At 46.1% G+C, this 20,119-nt stretch overlaps 2 protein-coding genes and 1 long non-coding RNA gene across 5 annotated transcripts in view; 2 read left to right on the top strand and 1 right to left on the bottom strand.

Annotated features, from left to right (window-relative positions):
- Window positions 1-20,119, top strand: part of LOC309372929 — a 122,540-nt gene that overhangs the window by 41,360 nt on the left and 61,061 nt on the right. The gene's annotated exons all lie outside the window — the stretch shown is intronic.
- On the bottom strand, window positions 6,648-11,314 carry ARF6 (ARF GTPase 6). Of its 2 annotated transcripts, none has more exons than XM_081915940.1 (2): window positions 11,291-11,314; window positions 6,648-10,604 (listed from the first exon to the last, which is right to left on the bottom strand). In XM_081915940.1, exon 2 carries the CDS (start codon window positions 10,146-10,148, stop codon window positions 9,621-9,623), a length of 528 nt encoding a protein of 175 aa, XP_081772066.1. In that variant the 5' UTR covers window positions 10,149-10,604; window positions 11,291-11,314; the 3' UTR covers window positions 6,648-9,620. The 2 variants fall into 2 exon arrangements, with proteins under 2 accessions (XP_081772066.1, XP_081772065.1); XM_081915939.1 differs by lacking the exon at window positions 11,291-11,314 and adding an exon at window positions 10,716-10,937.
- NEMF (nuclear export mediator factor) overlaps window positions 18,911-20,119 on the top strand; it is a 37,714-nt gene continuing 36,505 nt past the window's right edge. For both annotated transcript variants that reach the window (XM_081909835.1, XM_081909834.1), the window contains exon 1: window positions 18,911-19,072. In XM_081909835.1, the coding sequence (XP_081765961.1) occupies window positions 19,014-19,072 (59 nt within the window). In that variant the 5' untranslated portion in view covers window positions 18,911-19,013. The remainder of the gene's footprint in view (window positions 19,073-20,119) is intronic.

Genomic DNA, 20,119 nt, shown 5'->3' with positions numbered 1-20,119 from the left:
CTGTGCATCAAGGTTCAGTTTTATCCTCTTAAACACAATTTTTAATATATGCTGTAAGCAACCCAGAGTGGCTGGGGAATAAATAGTTGTTGTTGTTGTTGTTGTTGTTGTTGTTGTTGTGAAGTGCTCTGGGCAAATCTTGCTTCTGTGTCATTCCATCCAGCTAACATGAGGGCAAAGAACAGCTCACACTTTATATTTCAAATTTGTATAAAAGAATCCACAGAGGCATTAGTACGGAAAGGAACAGGGATATAGTGGAATGAAGATTTCAATCACTATTACAGGAGGAATGTATGGTGCAGTCCAGGTGCTGGTCTTACAAGAAACCCATTACGGCTGCAATCCTACACACACTTACCTGTGAGTTAATCCCATTTTAATTCAATGGGACTTACTTCTCAGTAGGTATTTGTACTTTAAGAGGGAGCATGCCTGTAGGAATGGCAAAATACACATTTTATGGAAGACTGAGGAACCTGGCATTAGTTGTGGAAGCAGGTAGCCTTACAACTCATTTGGACTCTCTCTCATTGTCAACATAGATTCCACAGTCTCCCAGTTCAAAGGGGGAGTTTTTGGTTAGGTAAACCATGATTTATTAGACCAAAAACACAAGTCAGGCTCCCAGGTTCCAGCATTCCCTTTCCCTTTGTGCACAATAATACAAGGTGACTTCTAGGAGCTGTTAAACCACTGCTTCCCTATAACATTCATATCAGAAAACTGCTTTAATACCCAAATACAGACCAGGATATCTCTGTTGATAAGAGATTAAAACAAGAGTTTCCCAGTTCAAATGTAGCAGGAAACAGTGGTGTAGCAATCCTGGACTTATTGGAGCCATACAGTATTGTGTGCTTTTAGGACACAGGGCAACAGCCATTCTTATAAGCGACCAGAACCAGGCCACAGACTCCCTTGAGACAACCAGCCGTTATTTGAACTGTTTGAATGACAAGCAACAGAACAAGAAAATTCTTCTTCATATGTACCATTTCAGGCTGTTTTATAGACACAGAATTGACTTCAGCTAAGTAACACTCAGAGCAGACCTGTTGAAATCAATGGAGCTGATTAATTTCAGTCCATTAATTTCAGTCAGTCTAGTCTGAGCATGACTTAGTTGGATACGGCCCAAAGTGGCCCAAAATATATTTGCAGGGCCGAGGGGTAAATCCCATGCTATTTGTTAAATTATTTCTGGTGGGACTTACACTTGCTGGCACATACTTTGCATTTCTGTCTTTCCAAAGGCTGACACACACACACACACACACACACAAATTGGAATAAACAAATGCATTGTGGCACCTCAAAGGCTAACTATCTTATGGTATCAAGCACATTTGTGGGAGTCTGATAGCTGTGGAAGCTCATGTGGGAATTGATCTACTAAGCTTTGGGGTACCACAAGACATGTGTTTCCCACAAGGGCTTTCAGTAGCAGCTCAGAATTCTAACACCCAGTTGTGCCCTAACACAGCCACTGTTCTAAAATTTATACACAAGTCAGTATTTCTGAACAATAAGAAATCATGCTGATAGGGGAAGAAAATATAACCATCTCAGGGGGGGGGGGTTTAAGAGAGGATGTGGTGTCCTGCAGAACAGAGGTTTTTGATTTGCAGTACGGAGCGCCTCCCCTGAGGATGATAAACATGGCTTGAAGGCAGAACGTAGCCAGTTCCTTCCAGCCTTTGTCTGTATGCTTAGCACAGAAAGAAGGCTAAGTGCAGCAGAGATTTACATGGCAGAAACCCATAGATTATGCAATGAAAGACTTTAAAGGGATAAAAGGAAAAGTTAGGCTGCGTTCAGACAGCAGATGACAGGACAACTGCAAATCCAAGTCAGACATTAGAAAAAAGCAGAAAAAAACTTGGTAAAAGCCAGCTCAGCAGCTCAATGGAACAGTTTGACTTTGGGCGATTGTGGATTTGTTCTACCAGAATGCAAGGCTGGACTAGCCGTTTATCTGGGATGCTTTGCGCATCTTCATAGCTTTGTTACCTAGGCAAGACAAAACACAAAAATCTGGTTCAGCTGGTATTATCTACTCTGGGAATCGGCAAATTGAGGAAAGGCTGTGTGACACCACTGTCTCACTGATCCACACGCTAAGTGGCACACCCTAGTCCTGACAATCGGAGAGCTTTCCAGCAGTAAACCAGTCTAGCTGTAGCTCAGCCTTGCACAGCATAGCCAGTCAGTTGTTTGTACTTTCCACTTCCTGGCACTTAACCAATTCCTGATCCACAAGAGGACCCCTCCTCTTATTCCATGAGCACTCAGCTCTTTGGCAAGGTCCAAGTACCCTCTGTGAACTGAATCAGCTCTATCTATATGCTTGTGGACACTCTCAAAGAACTCCAATAGGTTCATGATACACTTGCCCTGGCAGAAGCCATGCTGGTTCTGCTCCAGCAAGTCTTGTTCTTCTATATGTTCGGTTATTTTATCTTTAACAATACCTTCTACCAGTTTTCCTGGGACAGGTGTTAAACTAACTGGTCCATAATTTTCTGGATTACACACACACACACACAATTTTTTAGTTACAGATAGGTAGCCGTGTTGGTCTGCCATAGTCAAAACAAAACAAAATTCCTTCCAGTAGCACCTTAAAGACCAACTAAGTTAGTTCTTGGTATGAGCTTTCATGTGCATGCACACTTCAGTGTATCTGAAGAAGTGTGCATGCACACGAAAGCTCATACCAAGAACTAACTTAGTTGGTCTTTAAGGTGCTACTGGAAGGAATGTTTTTTGTTTTGACACAATTTTTTGAAAACTCTGGTATAGAGAAAGAACTGAGCAACTTACATATTTTTGTTAGAAGACCACCAATTTCACATCTGATATCTTTTAGAATTCTTGGATGGATGCATCTGGGCCTGGGAATCTGTCCTTTTTTATTTTGTCTATAATTAGGCTATTGGCCTATGTGAACTCGCCTTGGGAGGCTGACAGTTTTAAGATTAATTTTAAGTTACTGTCACATGTCACGAAACCACTGTGATTTTGAATCCTGGTCTCTCACATATACAGTGGTACCTCTGGATGCGAACGGGATCCGATCTAGAGCCCCGTTCGCATCCTGAAGCGAATGCAACCCACGCCTGCGTGTCGCAATTCGCTGCTTCCGCGCATGTGCGTGACATCATTTTGAGCGTCTGAGCATGCAACAAAACCCGGAAGTAATGCGTTCCGTTACTTCCAGGTCGCCACGGAGTGCAAACCGAAAATGCTCACCCCGAACTACTTCAACCCGATGTATGACTGTACATAGGTCATGTAAATGTTATTTTAAAGCCATAAACACGAGTTAAAAGCCAAAACTGTTTGGAGCAGCAATTTAAACAGGTTTCAAAAGCTTCCATGCAAAAGAAATTCCCACATTTAAAACCAACAAGGCACCTAGACTACCAACAACATTACTTTAAGTCTTCTGACATAAGCTTTACCGCATCTGGGTCATTCCACGCCAAATCACCTGGTGCTATGTGCTCTCACATCTCAGATTTTGTTCAAAATTTTTGTGTGGGTACATACCTATGAGATAACCTCAAATTAATTTAAGATTTTTTTGGTCCAAAATTGGGGTCAGGAGAAATTTTTTAAAATCTTGATTTTCGCACAATTTAGGCTAATGCAATTTCTACGTCAGTTTAGAAAAAAACTCACGCTTCACTTATTTTTCATCCAATTGGGCTTATTTTGGTATCAAAATAAAGCCAATTCTTGTGTCTTTCAAAATAAGGTATAAAAATGGTATTAAGTGCCACAGAAAAGGGTCACTGACCATTCAAAGTGAATTTTAGTCATTTTCTACCTTGTTAGGTTCGATAAGCCATAGCGTGCAAACCACAACTAACACGTATCATACTTTTTTTGTAGAATGGGCTAACTATGAACTTGTTCTGTTTTAAAAGAAGTGTTTTTTGTGGTTATAAAAGTAAGTTTTTTCACTTCTTGCAGTAAGGGAACTGCCAGAAGGCCTTCGGTGCTGGACTTCCATGTCCGGGCTGAACGATGGGGGCGGAGATGCTCCTTCAGGTATACTGGGCCGAGGCCGTTTAGGGCTTTCAAGGTCAGCACCAACACTTTGAGTTGTGCTCGAAAACGTCCTGGGAGCCAATGCAGGTCTTTCAGGACCGGTGTTATATGGTCTCTGCCACATTCTGGATTAATTGTAGTTTCCAGGTCACCTTCAAAGGTAGCCCCACGTACAGTGCACTGCAGTAGCCCAAATAATGTATCAAGAACATCGGATGACATTGTAACATAAGAGGGTACAATTTTAACTATTCTCATGAATACGTGAGTTATTTCAGTCCCACTTTTGGAGCAAAAAATCTTAAAAAATTAAATTGAAGTTATCTCATAGGTATGTACACAACACAACATTTTTGAACAAAAATCTGAGATGTGAGAGCACGGTCAAGTATTAAAATCAGGTGATCTGGTGTGGAATGACCCGTCTGTTATTTAAATTTGGCCTGTCACAAAATAAAACTTAAATTACATGCAAAGCACCGTAATTCAGTAATGACAGTAATCTCTCCATTTTAATAGATTTATCCCTGGCACCACCTCCATTAACTTTGAAAAGATAACACAGCAGAACACTCTTGAAGTAGGTTTTTGAACACCAAATTTAGATTTTGTGCATATCCTTTAACTCGAATTCCATGCACGGGGGGGGGGGGGGAGAACGGGACGGGGAACCCAGTACTTTAAACTTAGGAAGTGAATCAGAGTCCCCTACTGAAAGTCAGATAATTTAGTCATATATATGCAACTGATTTAGACTATTTTAACTAACAAGTGTTGACGGAGGGAGAAAAATATGGTACAGCTGAATACTATTTACAATGGGGCCCCGCATTTTGAGAGCTGCAAAGAACTTTCAAATCGCTCTCCGTTGCTCTTTGAGCCTCCATAAACCTGCCCGCTAGCAAAAGCCTTTCACACAGATCATGCTGAACTTTGACATTCCAACAACCAGGGCTTCAAAGTGCAGCATCACCCATGTCATTATGTCAGGTGATTGACAGGTGGGTGGCCTGTCTGCCTACCTGTCAAATTTGGCCCAACTGGGGTGGGGCGATAATGAAAAGATTCCCCACCTTAGGGTTAAAGCATACCTGTCAGACCCGAATTAGATCTGATTACAACTCTCCAATCTTACCTAAAACCTCAATCCATGTATCTGGCTCTCCCACTCTCTTCTCTCAGCTCACAGCTGTCACAGAACTAATGTATTCATCTTTCTCAACTCCACCTATCATAGGAACATTAACTTATGACACCAACTGAACACAGCAGTTTAGTTTGCACGCCATGGTAAACCACGAACCCATGATTTGCTCCAACAAACCACAACCTCCAGTTTAGTCTAAACCAAGGATCATCAGTCTCAACAGACTGATCTGTGGCCAAAGTTTGTTCTTGGCTTATTGATCACTGTTTGTAGGAGCAAAAACAAAACTATGATCCCTGGTTATTACTGACTGTAATAACCATGTGATAAGCTGCTAGGCAACATACCGCAAAATAAGAAACACACACACCAAAATACAAACAGTTCACAATAGAACACGTAAACTGTAGTTTTTAAAAAATCAAACCAGAATAATAATATAAAACTAGGGGTGGGGGAACTAACCATGCCATCTAAAAACTACATCACTAATCAGATTAAATAAACTAAAATTGGATGCTAAAACATCACTTAAACATAATAGATGTTTAAAAGGCCTGGGAGGACAGGAAGGTCCACAGTCACAATCTGCACTGTTAAACCAGGGATTGTGATTTGTTTTCTCCCAAAGTAAGCCAGCTGGAACAAACTGGGTGCAATTCATTTGTGGGTGGTATGGTTTACTATCCTGTATGAATATAGCTGGCAAGGCTTGCTTACAAGTTAGTATGCCCAGAGCATAGCTGCACCTGTCAACTTCCACATACTTCTTTAATCAGAGTCTTCTTCACTCCGGCCTTGGAGACAACTGCTGTACTAATGTTGGAGCCATAGTACAGGGTCAGCCAGCATGTCCAATGGTCAGGGCGGCCAGGTGTTGTAGTCCAGAAGCATCTAGAAGGCCATAGGTCCCCCAACCCTGTTTTACATCCTCCTCTCATAGTTACTGCACTCTCCATCCTGAAATCCTCTTGTGCTTTTCACTTATTTGAGATTTGTCACACGTTTTAAACCACCCTCTCATCTCTAACTTTTCTTTCTAAAACACTCATTGATTTTCTAAAGCTTCTCTTCCTTCCATGCAGTATCGTCCAGTACTGATCTCTTTGGGACTGCTCTTATCCCTTCTTGACAATCAGACCTTTTCCTGTTGGCTGAGCGTTTCCTTAAAGCAGCATCATCGCACAAATGTCCTACATAGCTCTCTTTGTTTAATACATCATCATCCTTGAGGAAAACATGTGGATCAGATATTCTTTTGACTTTTCAACACCAGATAAAGTTACATTTCACTTAGTTAAAAAACCCACCCCCCAAAAAACTCTCCTCACCCCTAAGAGTCCACCCCGCAGGCAAACTTTTTAACACCTGCCAAAGACTATGACACACACAAGTATTCAAATATACTTATTTCTCCCACATTCAAACATAACAGGAGAACTGCACTTTATAATTGCTTTATTTTCTGCTTATTAGTTCTTTTACCAACACTACAACCATATTGCGAACACAAAAAATCCTGTTTACTTTATTCAGGGAGATCACAGTCTACAGACTCATTCACTTATCAGACAAAGTTAACGCCATTCAAAAACGGATTCAGTTGCACTTTATAGAGTCACATGAACACAGAAGTTGGATGTACTGAACCTTTTCCCCCCAAAGAAGTTGAATTCTAAGATTGCATTTTATCTTGCAAGCTGCAGATAAATCTCTAAAGTCATCAATTTTTATGGCTACCTTTGAGCCAGAGAGAACACAAAACGTTGTTTCTTTGAAAGAGACACTTAAAATGAAACTTTACTAATTTTTGTTCAGTATCAAAAGTTATTTGATGCATTTGTCACACATTTTTCAACTTCATGTTTCCCACCAAAGACTGGCAATTTAAAGGGGAAAACAAAACCAGAATTAATATTTATCTTTTTTTTACCTACAAAACTGGCACACTTGGAGGAACAAAATTGACATACCAAGTAACGATTTCAAATTAATGTATAAGTTATATGACAATTTGATTCTGTCTTGGTGAGAGAAAAGATACAATAAACCCTTCACCAAAGGTAAAACCACCCATGTTTTTACTGCAGTTAAGATTTATATGAAAGTTTGAGAACTAGTAACAGATCTTCAAGTTTTCCAGTTTAGGCAACTACTTTGTGCTTGGCTTTAGTTATTCCAGAAGACTACACTTAACTGTTTTGTGGACTTTTTGTTTGCATTACCACTCTTGCCAATGCTGCCAGGAAGAAAGATTCCAAATTTATTTTTATCGCAACCAGAATGTAGCATTTTTGTTCGATTCTCTCACAAATTTGTTGCTTTAGTAGAACTTTTTGTGAACCGCTGCTGTTTTTCCGATGAAAATTAATTTTTGTTCTGATCCTAAAAATTATTTTATGTGAATAATCCTCATCCAATCTGGAGGAAGTAAAAAATCCAAATAACTATGATATAAGTTTATTCAGGATCGGAGCTCAAGTTTTTTTTCTGTTAATGATGCTAAGCATTCAGTTCTAAGAAATTAATTTCTCATTACTTTATCCCCCTCAAACATCTTTGGTACAAGCTCTAGAGTCCACAATTTAAGTAGCAAAATCAACACTGAAGAAGTGTAGTGTAATGCCCCAATTTTATTTCAAACTCATACCCTTTAACAAAAGCAATTTTCTTCTGGTTTTGTAGCAATACATTCCTAAAATTCCTCAGATGAGTTTTACTCCTTGAGGAAATCTGAAATTAATCCTTAAGGCTGAATAGGAACCAGCTGCTCTACATTTTTTGCACCTAGTATTAATACTTGATTGAAACGATTTTTATGCTAACCTGAATTCACAATCATTTTCCCCCATACAACTAATCAGACATTTGAAAGCTGCGATGTGACAAATGAGATGCTTGCCCTTGAAGAACGGAACGTGGAAGTTTACATTCATAGTCGTTTGCTCACTCTCCACCTGAATCATTGCTGCCCTTCCGAAGGGCTTTATACATCCAAAGCTGATCAAATAAAGGTACTACCAGAACAGAAGCCTAGAATTTGTCTGTCACAGCCTGCGTGAATTCAGTATGGTTTTGTAACAGATGAAAGGGAAGCAACTTCCAAAGACACTCATTTGTTCCATTTAATTAGTAGTATCTGCAAAACCAAGTTGCCACATCCTTCCTTCATATTAGTACATCTCAATAAATTCTTAAGAGTGACTTATTCAAATCATAGTATAGATGCAGATGCAGGCTACCCCCCCACCCCCTCAAGTTAATAAAGATGCATCTTAGAAGCCAAGCTAAAAGGTCTACAAATAATCTACTTAAGTTTTTAGAAGCTTTTAGACCAATTGTGATACTGCCACCTTTGTCTCAATTATTAAGACAGGAAGAGTTTTTAACATTCAAGTTTTGACTACAAGTTTATGATTTTTTTTTAAACTAATGTGTACATCACACATTATTCTTACGAATTATTGCTGCACTTTATGGAATGAAAGCATATTTGCCCTGAAACTGGAAAGTAATGCAGCTACTTAATATTGCAGCAGAAAAATTAACTTTACAATGCAAAGTACAGGAACTGTGGTTTGACACTAGTCTCGTTTCATCCTGCATACGGTTGCTATTTAGAATGGAAACTTATTTGCATCCTTAATCATGCATTATATTTGGTTCATAACCTCCTGCAGCTAACATTTTGAAGCAGTTCTTGAATTACCCGGCCATCATTGGGCCCAGTAAGCAACCATACATTTTTTCTAAATGCTACCCTTCTGAATTGTCAAAAGGCCAGATAAAGGCGATGAAAATTTTAGTTTCTAGTTACAGGTAAGCTCTCACCATAAAGAGGACAGACTGCAGTTTGTTCATAAGCAATGGTTTTCAGTTTACTAGATAACAAGAGACCTATCAACATATTCTGCATGGTTGCAAAAGGAAGCAAATCTACAGCAGATGATAATGGAGAGGGGGGGTCAGGGGGAACTAAATCAGAAAGCATACATTTAAAAAGGTGATGCCTTAGCCCCAAGACTCAAACAAATGAAGTCAAATCATCATAACCAAGGGCTCTCATAGTATGAGAAAAGTTGCTTTGCAAAGCTATGTGTCTCCTTCCCCCCTCCCCCCCCATGTCGCTGGAAGCTTGCCATATAAACTAGTGCTTGTGTTCATTCACAGTTGAAGATTAGAGCATCTTAACACCAAGCAAGAATTGTATTAAACTGGGGATCCAGTCAAGTATGTGGAAGAAAAGGGTGGTAACTGGCGAAGAGGTGAGCAATCATTGTAATCCTATGGATGCTTAATTTCAGAACATTTTAGTATGGAGGACCATTCTTTCTTGGGAGGCAAGTATTTCTTTCCCCGCTAAACTCTCTTGAAGACTAGTAATAGTTTGTCTTGTTTATTTTTTTAATGATCATTAGGATTTATAGTTAGATGTTAACCATGTCAGCCCTTCGTAGAGTCCATCTCCCGAGGTGGCACAGGACGGCTGAACATACCAATTCCTATCCCTGATTCGGGTCAGGCCTAGTTTCTCCTGGATCTCGTGCGGCTTCATGGCGTCAGGAAGGTCCTGCTTGTTGGCAAAGATAAGGATGATGGCATCCCGCATCTCTCGGTCGTTGATGATGCGGTGCAGCTCCTGCCGGGCCTCGTCTATGCGGTCCCGGTCAGCGCAGTCCACCACAAAGATCAGGCCCTGGGTGCCCGTGTAGTAGTGCCGCCACAGCGGCCGGATCTTATCCTGGCCCCCGACGTCCCACACGTTAAACTTGACGTTTTTGTAAGTCACGGTCTCCACGTTGAAGCCCACGGTGGGGATGGTGGTGACCGCCTGGCCCAGCTTCAGTTTGTACAGGATGGTGGTCTTGCCCGCCGCGTCCAGGCCCAGCATCAGGATCCGCATCTCCTTGTTGCCAAAGATCTTGGACAGCACCTTGCCCATGATGGCGGCTGGGGGGAGGCAGGCATCCACGGGGGGGGGGAGAGGGGGGCAGAGAGTTGGGGGGTGGTGGGAGGAGAAGAGGAGGAGGAGGGTGTTGCTGCACCCGCCAAGTAATCCACACGGGGGGGTGGTGGTTAGGGGGGGGCCCACACCTGGACAGGGGAAAGACCAGTGGTTTACTGGTCTGTATGGGGCCCAAGAACTTGAGGAAGGGGCTTTGGGGGAGGAGGGAGGGGGGAAGAAGAGGAATAATGCAGCCCCCACTTATATGCACCAAGAGAAGGAATAAGGGAGGGGATGCTTGACTTGAGACGAAGGGGGCGTGGCCTCGCGGGCGAGGGGCGGGGCTTGGCGCGCAAGGGGCGGGGCTCGCGAGGTCTCCTCGCCCGTCAGTCAGAGCAGGCCCGGGAGCCTCCCCGCGCTCTGCTGGGCTCCCCCGGGCGTCGCTTCGGAGCTCTGAGGAGAAAAGAGAAGGGGGGAGAGGAGGAGGAGAGTCAGTCGGAGGCTCCGTCAGAGGCGGCGTGAGGGGGAGGGAGAAGGGAAGCCGTTGCCGCCGCCCGCACTTACCTCAGGAGGCGCCGGCTCTCCCTCAGCGCCAGCGAGCTGCTCCGTCCGCCGGCCGGCCGGCCTTTCCGGGTGGGAGAAGGGGCCCGCCTGCCCAGCCGGCCCGCCTCGCTTCTTCTTCTTCCCTCACAAACTCCCTTGCCTGGCTTCGCTGGCTCGAGGCGGCCGGCGGCGACGCGCATGCGCGCAGCTCGCTCCCTCGCCCGACCGACTTGCGAAAGGGAAGCGGCCCCGCCTATAAGACGGGGGGGAGGGGCGAGAGGGCGGGCAGTTTAAACCCGGAATGCGCACGCGCAGAAGTCAGGGCGGGAAAAGGGAGCCTTTGCGCATGCCCAGTGGGTCGCCCGCTCCCTTCACAGGGAGCCTCGACGGGCAGTTCTGTTCCTGCCACCATTAAGCTCGGCGTTTAAGCGCCGCGCCTTTTCCCTTCCCCGAGTGCCGAGATAGAAAGAGAGGGGGAAATAACACCTCAGGTTCTCTCCTCTCGGACGGGCATATGCGCATGCGCGGTTCCACTTCGCGCAGCCGCATTTCCAGTCGCCAATCCCGGAAGAGAAACCCCCACGGGGAGAATTTACCTCAAGTGCCCGGCCAAGGACCGCGCAAGCGTGGTGGCCTTCTCACCTAACGTGGCCTCTCTCTACTGCGCATGATCCGGAGAAACCGTCTCAGAGACGGAACTGCGCACGCGCAGCGTGTCATCCCCATGAGCCGAGAACGCGCGATCTACGTCAGTTGCTGCGCGACTCGGCCTCGCGGCTCCTTAAAGGGCCACGCACGTGGATGGGAGCCGAGATAAAACAGCAATAATTGACATGTTTGCGGCCTCTTGTTAAGCGCTCCCTTGCCTGAAGGGAAGGGGAATGCAGACCACGCCCCCTCCTGAATTGCAGCTGATCTCATGCAAAGCTTATCTGTCCTGTTGTAGCAGGAACCCCCCCACCCCAATCATTCTGTTTGTATAAACTACACACTCACACACTATATACACCACATTTCTGTTATAAATTCATAGAAAATCAACCATACATTGGATTTGCACTGTTCCATTTTATTTTTACTCCATATGACAAGAACTGACAAAGGGGGGTGACAGTCCTGGTCAGCCATAATCCCTTCACTGTCTCAGCACATACACTGGAGCCCTGCCCATGCCAACCCTGATGATCCCAGACAGAAGACAATCAAGATCACAAAGAACCTGCATATGGGAGTGGATTCAAACAAAGGACACTGATCAGATCTTCCCTCAGGGGGCAGGAAACTGCAAAATCCCCTTTGTCTCCTAGAAATTCCTGGAAGGGGAGGGGGAAAGGAGGAACCAGCCAGGTGACAAGACACTCAGGTTACCACCACAACTCCTCCCCCAACCCCTCCTTTCTGTAATGTATGCATGATGTTTCTGGGGGTGGGCTAGACCTAGAGGGGGGGAAATTCAAAAGTTTTTATAAGACCTTGCACACTATTCTTCTGGGTCTTTTCCTCTCTCCTGCACGTGAGGGGAACACCCTGTTGCAACAGTTCAATAAAGGCCAAGCCTACAGGCTGCTGTTTTGCTCCAAGTTATCCTGGTTGGTGTCTTTGTTTTGTCCAAGGGAGCCCTCGGATTTTCCTGTAACAGTTGGCGACCACGAAGGGACACTTGGTTCTCCTGCAGAGGTGAGAGGGGAGACAGAGGGGATCGGGCGCCACTGGGCAACCTTAGCCCAGGGATCCTTCTTCCTCTCCCTGCCTCCTCTTTGCGGGCGGTAATCAATCGTCACCAAAAGCCCAACCAGGGGAGCAAAGGCGAGGTCAAGCCGGCTAAAGAAAAAGGATCCCGGGATCCACGGGGGACACCTTCAGACGTGAGTATGGTTTGAAGTAAATACATTGGGAGGGGGGTGGAAAAGTAACGTCCCCACGACAGCCAGACTTTCCTTCTTTCATTTCTGGCGTAGCCCCTCGGAGTCGGCCGGGTACGCTTTAACTCTGTCCTTTTCTCCCCCGATTCTCCCCTTTCGGAGGGTGGCCAGGGAGGTCGCGGAACTTTACTGTCTGATGTTGCCTTTCGGAGTCGTCTAGGAACATCAAAACCTTTCCCTTTCTCTCCCCCAATTTCTTATGCGGAATGTGACCGGGAAATTGTGGTACTTTTACTGTTTTCCGGCGTTCCCTCTCGGGATCGTCCAGGGACGCCTTAATCTCTCTATCCCTTTTCTCCCCCGTTTTCCGTCTTAGAATTGAGTCCGGGAAAGCGTGGCTCTTTACTGTTTTCTCTGACGTCCCTCTTTCGGAGTCGTCCAGGGGGGGTCCATCCAAGCCTTCTCTCTCTCTCTCTCTCTCTCTCTCTCTCTCTCTCTCTCTCTCTCTCTCTCTCTCTCTCTTTTCTTGTCTATTATGCAAACAAAGCTGCCCCTGCTGCCTGGCGACCTTTGTTAGGGATGACCCGGGTACGTCAGAACGCAAGGTTGTTTGTTTCCTTTCCAAACCTTCATTTTCTCGGGCCTTAATCTGGCATTGCACTGCGCAAGCGTCCAGTAGGGGTTCTGAACTTAGTCTCAAAGGCTAGGCAGGAGGCTGTTGTGGAGGGTAGAGGGGGGAATTGGGGCCCCACACTAGGGTTAGTCTTGTAAGCAGCGCTGAGGTAAAGGAATTCCGGGTAGAGAGATCCGTGGTTTGAGGTTCCGGGCAGAGAGAGACCCGTGGTTTGAGGTTCCGGGCAGAGACCCGTGGTTTTGTTTCAGGTTCAGGTTTGAGATTTCCAGAAACTAATTCGTGGTTTATAGATAAGTAGGAATTGTGTTAGTCAAGGGTACTTTGAGTACTGAAAGGCACCCCAATCATTCTGTTTGTATAAACTACACACTCACACACTATATACACCACATTTCTGTTATAAATTCATAGAAAATCAACCATACATTGGATTTGCACTGTTCCATTTTATTTTTACTCCATATGACAAGAACTGACAAAGGGGGGTGACAGTCCTGGTCAGCCATAATCCCTTCACTGTCTCAGCACATACACTGGAGCCCTGCCCATGCCAACCCTGATGATCCCAGACAGAAGACAATCAAGATCACAAAGAACCTGCATATGGGAGTGGATTCAAACAAAGGACACTGATCAGATCTTCCCTCAGGGGGCAGGAAACTGCAAAATCCCCTTTGTCTCCTAGAAATTCCTGGAAGGGGAGGGGGAAAGGAGGAACCAGCCAGGTGACAAGACACTCAGGTTACCACCACAACTCCTCCCCCAACCCCTCCTTTCTGTAATGTATGCATGATGTTTCTGGGGGTGGGCTAGACCTAGAGGGGGGGAAATTCAAAAGTTTTTATAAGACCTTGCACACTATTCTTCTGGGTCTTTTCCTCTCTCCTGCACGTGAGGGGAACACCCTGTTGCAACAGTTCAATAAAGGCCAAGCCTACAGGCTGCTGTTTTGCTCCAAGTTATCCTGGTTGGTGTCTTTGTTTTGTCCAAGGGAGCCCTCGGATTTTCCTGTAACAGTGTCCAATTTCTTAAAAGACCTCAGGGGACTTTTTCACCTCCTTCTCGCCCCAAGTCTCAGTTCTTGTAAGGCTCATCATAATAAAGCTAAAGGGAGCCTTGGCCGTTAGGTCCAGTCGTGAACAACTCTGGGGTTGCGGCGCTCATCTCGCTTTATTGGCCGAGGGAGCCAGCGTACAGCTTCCGGGTCATGTGACCAGCAGGACTAAGCCGCTTCTGGCAAACCAGAGCAGCACACGGAAACGCCGTTTACCTTCCCGCCGGAGTGGTACCTATTTATCTACTTGCACTGGCGTGCTTTCGAACTGCTAGGTTGGCAGGAGCAGGGACCGAGCAACAGGAGCTCACCCTGTTGTGGGGATTTGAACCGCCAACCTTCTGATTGGCAAGTCCAAGACTCTGTGGTTTAACCCACAGCGCCACCCCATCATAATATAATATGATAAAAAGGACTTAATATTTATTGCATTCATTGCTTGCTACATAAAATGTCTCAGAGCAACTCCAAATTGTAAGAACATACAGAACCATAGCTGTCAACCTTCCCTTTTTTGCGGTAAATTCCCTTATTCCAGCACCGTTTCCCGCTGCTTCCCGCGGCTATCCCGGATTGTTAGATACCCCGTAGACTGTCCCCGGGACAGGTGAGGTCGCTGATCCCTTATTTTCAAGGCTGTTGATCCCTTATTTTCAAATCTGAAAGTTGACAGCTATGTGCAGAACACAAAATAGAAAATAACAAAAAGGAGAGAACATTGTTAACCCAAAGTGCTCATCCTGCAATATTATGATGCCTAGATGAAGGTCCACCAGGCCTGTGTGCTGAGCTTTATGGCAGTGAGCTGTGGGCAACTTACAACTGTCGGGAGCGATGCACAGCAGGACAGCGCCTCAAAGATATGTTCTCCCAAGCCCACATTCCCAGCAACGTTTACACCTGCTTGTTCATGTCCACAAAAGGGAAGATGGCAGGATCCCCAAGGATGTGCTGTATGGGGAGCTGGCTTCAGGGACCAGATCCAACTCTGAATTATAAGACATGATGGCTGACAATATCAACTCCGCTGTGTGGGAATCCCTTGCAGATGACCGCAATACCTGTAGATGGATAGCCAGGTTCTGCATCCACAGTAATGACCAGAGGAGGAAGGGCTGCTTGGAGGAACGCAGAGAGAAAATAAATAATAATAATAATAATAATTTATACCCTGCCCATCTGGCTGGGTTTCCCCAGCCACTCTGGGCAGCTTCCAATCAAGTGTTAAAAACAATACAGCATTAAATATTAAAAACTTCCCTAAACAGGGCTGCCTTCAGATGTCTTTTAAAAAGAAGATAGCTGTTTATTTCCTTCAAATCTGCTGGGAGGGCCACCACCGAGAAGGCCCTCTGCCTGGTTCCCTGTAACTTGGCTTCTCGCAGTGAGGGAACTGCCAGAAGGCCCTTGGAGCTGGACCTCAGTGTCTGGGCTGAACGATGGGGGTGGAGACGCTCCTTCAGGTATACAGGACAGAGGCCGTTTAGGACTTTAAAGGCCAGCACCAACACTTTGAATTGTGCTCAGAAACGTACTGATTCATGTCATGATTCATCTGTAGTAGCACAACTGGATGCCTTCATCAGCCTTCAGCTGCAACAAAACATGTCTCTCCTATATCGGTCTCTACAGCCACATCAGACACTGCAACCTTCCAACAGTTTGACTTCACCCCCAAAGGCGCACTCCTCCATTGTCTCCCAACAATGGCCTCACTTTGGCTTGATCCTGCCAGGCTTTTTCTTATGTTCTGCCTATTCTCACAGCAGGTCATTTACACACAGTCTCTAACCATCATGATATAGGCATGACTGGTGTTGTCCTGGGGATCAGCTGTGGGCATCTAAGCAGTTTGGGGAGACACAGCCCATGTAGGTTGTGTAGGATTTCTGAACAGAAAAAAAGAGTTTTTCTCATTATTTTAAGAATGTGAGAGGAGCCTCCTGGATGAGGCCAATGGCCCATCTAGTCCAGCAGCCTGTTCTCACAGTGGCCAACCTGATGCTTGTGGGAAACCAGCAATCAGGATTCGACCACAAGAGCCCTACTCCCACCTGTGGTTTCATAGAATCATAGAAGTGTAGAGCTGCAAGGGACCCATGGGTCTTCTGGTCCAATCCCCTGTGATGCAGGAAACTCAACTAAAGCATCTGTGACAGATGGCTATCCGACCTCTGCTTAAAAGCCTCCAATGAAAGACAGTCCACAACCTCCTGAGGAAGTTCTACTGTCAAACAGCTACTACTGTCAGAAAGTTACCGTATTTTTTGCACCATAACACTCACTTTTTTCCTCCTAAAATGTAAAGGGAAATGTCTGTGCGTGTTATGGAGGGAATGCCTACGGGTGGCATGCCTACAGATTTTCCTCCTCTAAAAACTACGTGCGTGTTATGGTCGGGTGCGTGTTATAGAGCGAAAAATACGGTAGTTATTCATTTGAGAATACAGTCTTGATTCAGTGTTTTGATCTTTGCTGCCATCTTCTGGATGATGGACACACAGGAAGCAAACCAGGAGCCCTGGTGTGGTGGCTCTTGCCTGTAATCCCAGCTCCTTGCGAGACCTGAGCCTGGAAGGCTGCTCTAGCTCCAGAGTTCTAGGCTGCTGCTATGGACTACGTTGCAGATTGAGTGCATTGCTAAGGTTAGAGTCAATGCAATGGTCCTCAGTGTGTCAAGATCCAACAGGATGCTGAATTCACCCAGATCATCCTGAGCATCCTCTCTTCTCCATTCTGAAAATAAAATTAAAATGCACATGTCTCTGAACTTGTGCCAAGTGCCTATTATCCCTGAAAACCATACTACTCCTTGCTATCAGGCTGGCTTAAGCCTATCTAAGCACATTTCGAAAATTAATCTCTAGTGTTACGCTCACCCCGCTTCTCCAAGTAGTAAAAAGTTCCAGGGCGCATTGCATACCCAGGTTTAGTTTCGTTTCCATTACAAGGAGGTCTCAGGAGACTTACTGGTATTTTGTAATATTTGCATTTATTTGCAAAATAACAGGCTGAGCATAGATGGAGACACCGTTAGGATTATATCATTATTTATCAATTAATGAGTTGCTTTTTACATGCCATGTGAAGGTGATTAGGTAAAGGTAAAGGGATCCCTAACCATTAGGTCCAGTCGCGGATGACTCTGGGGTTGCGCCGCTCATCTCGCTTTACTGGCCGAGGGAGCCGGCGTACAGCTTCCGGGTCATGTGGCCAGCATGACTAAGCCGCTTCTGGTGAACCAGAGCAGCACACAGAAATGCCGTTTACCTTCCCGCCGGAGCGGTACCTATTTATCTACTTGCACTTTGATGTGCTTTCAAACTGCTAGGTTGGCAGGAGCTGGGGCCGAGCAATGGGAGCTCACCCCGTTGCGGGGATTCAAACCGCCGACCTTATGATCGGCAAGTCCTAGGCTCTGTGGTTTAACAGAGTCAAATAATAAAAACAGCCCAAAAGCCTACTGTTTTAAAAGCAGTACAAAAAAATAACTGGAAGGCTGAAAAACAACAGAATAGTGGGTGAAATGCACTATAGTAATTAATTAATTAATTAATTAATTAAGAGCACAAAACACCCAAGGCAGAGGAAAGCAGGTCACCTGATGCCATGCGATTGGCAGATGGGCACCACTGCCCACTTGCCAAATCTGGCCTCTCTGTGTGTGTGTAGCTTCAGGTAGCTATCCGTGTTGGTCTGACACAGTCAAAATAAATTTAAAAATTGTCCAGTAGCACCTTATAGAGACCAACTAAGTTTGTTCTGGGTATAAGCTTTTGTGAGCATGTGTGTGTGTGAAGAAGGCATGTAGCCAACCCACTGTGGGATGCAGTTCCCCATCCCAGATTTAAACACTCAAGGCCCAAATCTGCTTTTCTCAGGAGTATCCTCTCAAACAGAGCTTACAGAGGCTTAACTTGGCTCTCTCTCAGTCTGGCCTAACTGCAGTTTTTAATTTCCCCTTTTTAGATTACATCACTCTCAGCCGCTGGGTGGGAGGCCTCTTTCTGCTCCATTCAGAAGCCTTGAGAGAGATCACCTAACAATCAGTAGCCATGGAAACGCATCACCTGTACTTTCCTTAACAAAAGCTGTGCCTGGCAAATTTGTCAGGAGTACTAAATAAGCCTTGCTCCATTAACCCTGTCCTGGCCAAGCCCCCTATCTCACAGCAACATGCTCCCCTAAATAAAACATTTCAGAATTCTCCTCCTAGGTGCCAGCCAAACTCCAAACCCCAAGATCTGAATTCAAATCTGTGTATCAGGCTTCTGCCAACAGCTGAGCATGGTGGCACCTTGGGAGGCTGAGGATTGCTCGAGCTCCGGAGTCCTGGGCTGTTATGGGCTATTATATGCTGAGAAGGTGCCCTTGCTAAGATCAGCATCAATAAGGGCACCCCTCGCAGGATACCTATGAACACCACCCTGCGCGTCTCGGAGGAAAGGTGGGATTTAAATGCAATGCATAAACAAGGTGAAGAAATAGCGGGGACCTCTGAGCATACGAAAAGTGCTTTCCCATCACCATTAAACTCCTGCACTTCCAAGCGCTGCCATTTCCATGCCGTCCGGCAGAGGTCGGCAGAGAGCTCCTCTCCTTCCCTAACGCTGCGCCGGAACTGTTTTGGCCTAGTGGGCTCGCCGTAGGTCACGTGGCGCAAAGCGCATGCGCGCGGACGATTCGGCGCCTGACAGGAGGAAAAGCGTCCGGGAGCGGCGGCGAAGGGAGACAGGGCATAGTCCGCCGCGGAGAGGAGAGGCCCGGCCATGAAGTCCCGCTTCAGCACGGTCGATATCCGGGCGGTGATAGCCGAGCTGCGCCAGAGGTAGGAGGGAGCCTCGAGACAGGCGGGCGGCGGCCCCGCCCCCGCGACGACGGAGGCCCCGCCCACCTGGGCATTGGCTCCGCCCACAGCACCGCCCCTTTACCTCGCCCCGCCCACTCCCGCCCTTCCCCAATCAGGTGCCTCCCAGGAGCTTTGGCCTACAGTTCCCCTGAGTTGGCAGGGCCTGGTGGGAGTTGTAGTCCAAGTCACGTGGGAGCTGGCTGGGGGTCGATGGGAGTTGTAGTCCGAAACCTCTGTAAGGCGCCAGAGGAAGGAGGAAGGCTGGTCTGTACCTGATGTGTCCCCTGGTTGTCAGACCAGGCAGAGGCAAACTCAGCCCTCCAGATGTTTTGGGACTACAATTCCCATCATCCCTGACCACTGGTCCTGTTTGCTAGGGATCATGGGAGTTGTAGTCCTAAAACAGCTGGAGGCCCGAGTTTGCCTATGTCTGTCTTAGACTCCTAGCAGTGTTTCCCAAACTTGGGTCTCCAGCTGTTTTTTGGACTCCAGTTCCCATCATCCCTGACCAGTGGTCCTGTTAGCTAGGGATCATGGGAGTTGTAGTCCTAAAACAGCTGGAGGGCTGAGTTTGCCTAGGCCTGTGTTAGACTCCTCGCAGTGTTTCATAATAATAATTATTATAATTATAATTATTTATTTCTACCCTGCTCATCTGGCTGGGCTTCCCCAGCCACTCTGGGCAGCTTCCAACAAAATATTAAAATACAGTAATGCATCAAATATAAAAAGCTTCCCTAAACAGGGCTGCTGTGAGTTGGCAGACTCAGGGTTTCCCAAGGGTGTCCAGCTGTTTTTTGGACGCCAATTCCCATTATCCCTGGTCCTGCCAGCTAGGGATGATGGGAGTTGTAGTCCAAAAGCAGCTGGAAGCTCAAGTTTGGGAAACCCTGAGTCTTCCAACTCGCTGCAGCCTGTGTAGCTAGTGGTCAGGAGTGCCGGGAGTCAGAGTCCAGCAACATCTTAAGAGTCCTCTCCTGATCTACATTCTTTCACCTGCCGATTGAAGGCCGCTGGCACGGGAGC

This window comes from Podarcis melisellensis (genome assembly GCF_964234715.1).
Source record: "Podarcis melisellensis genome assembly, chromosome: 1".
In the NCBI taxonomy this organism is placed as follows: domain Eukaryota; kingdom Metazoa; phylum Chordata; class Lepidosauria; order Squamata; family Lacertidae; genus Podarcis; species Podarcis melisellensis.
This window is presented reverse-complemented; position numbering and strand designations above follow the sequence as displayed.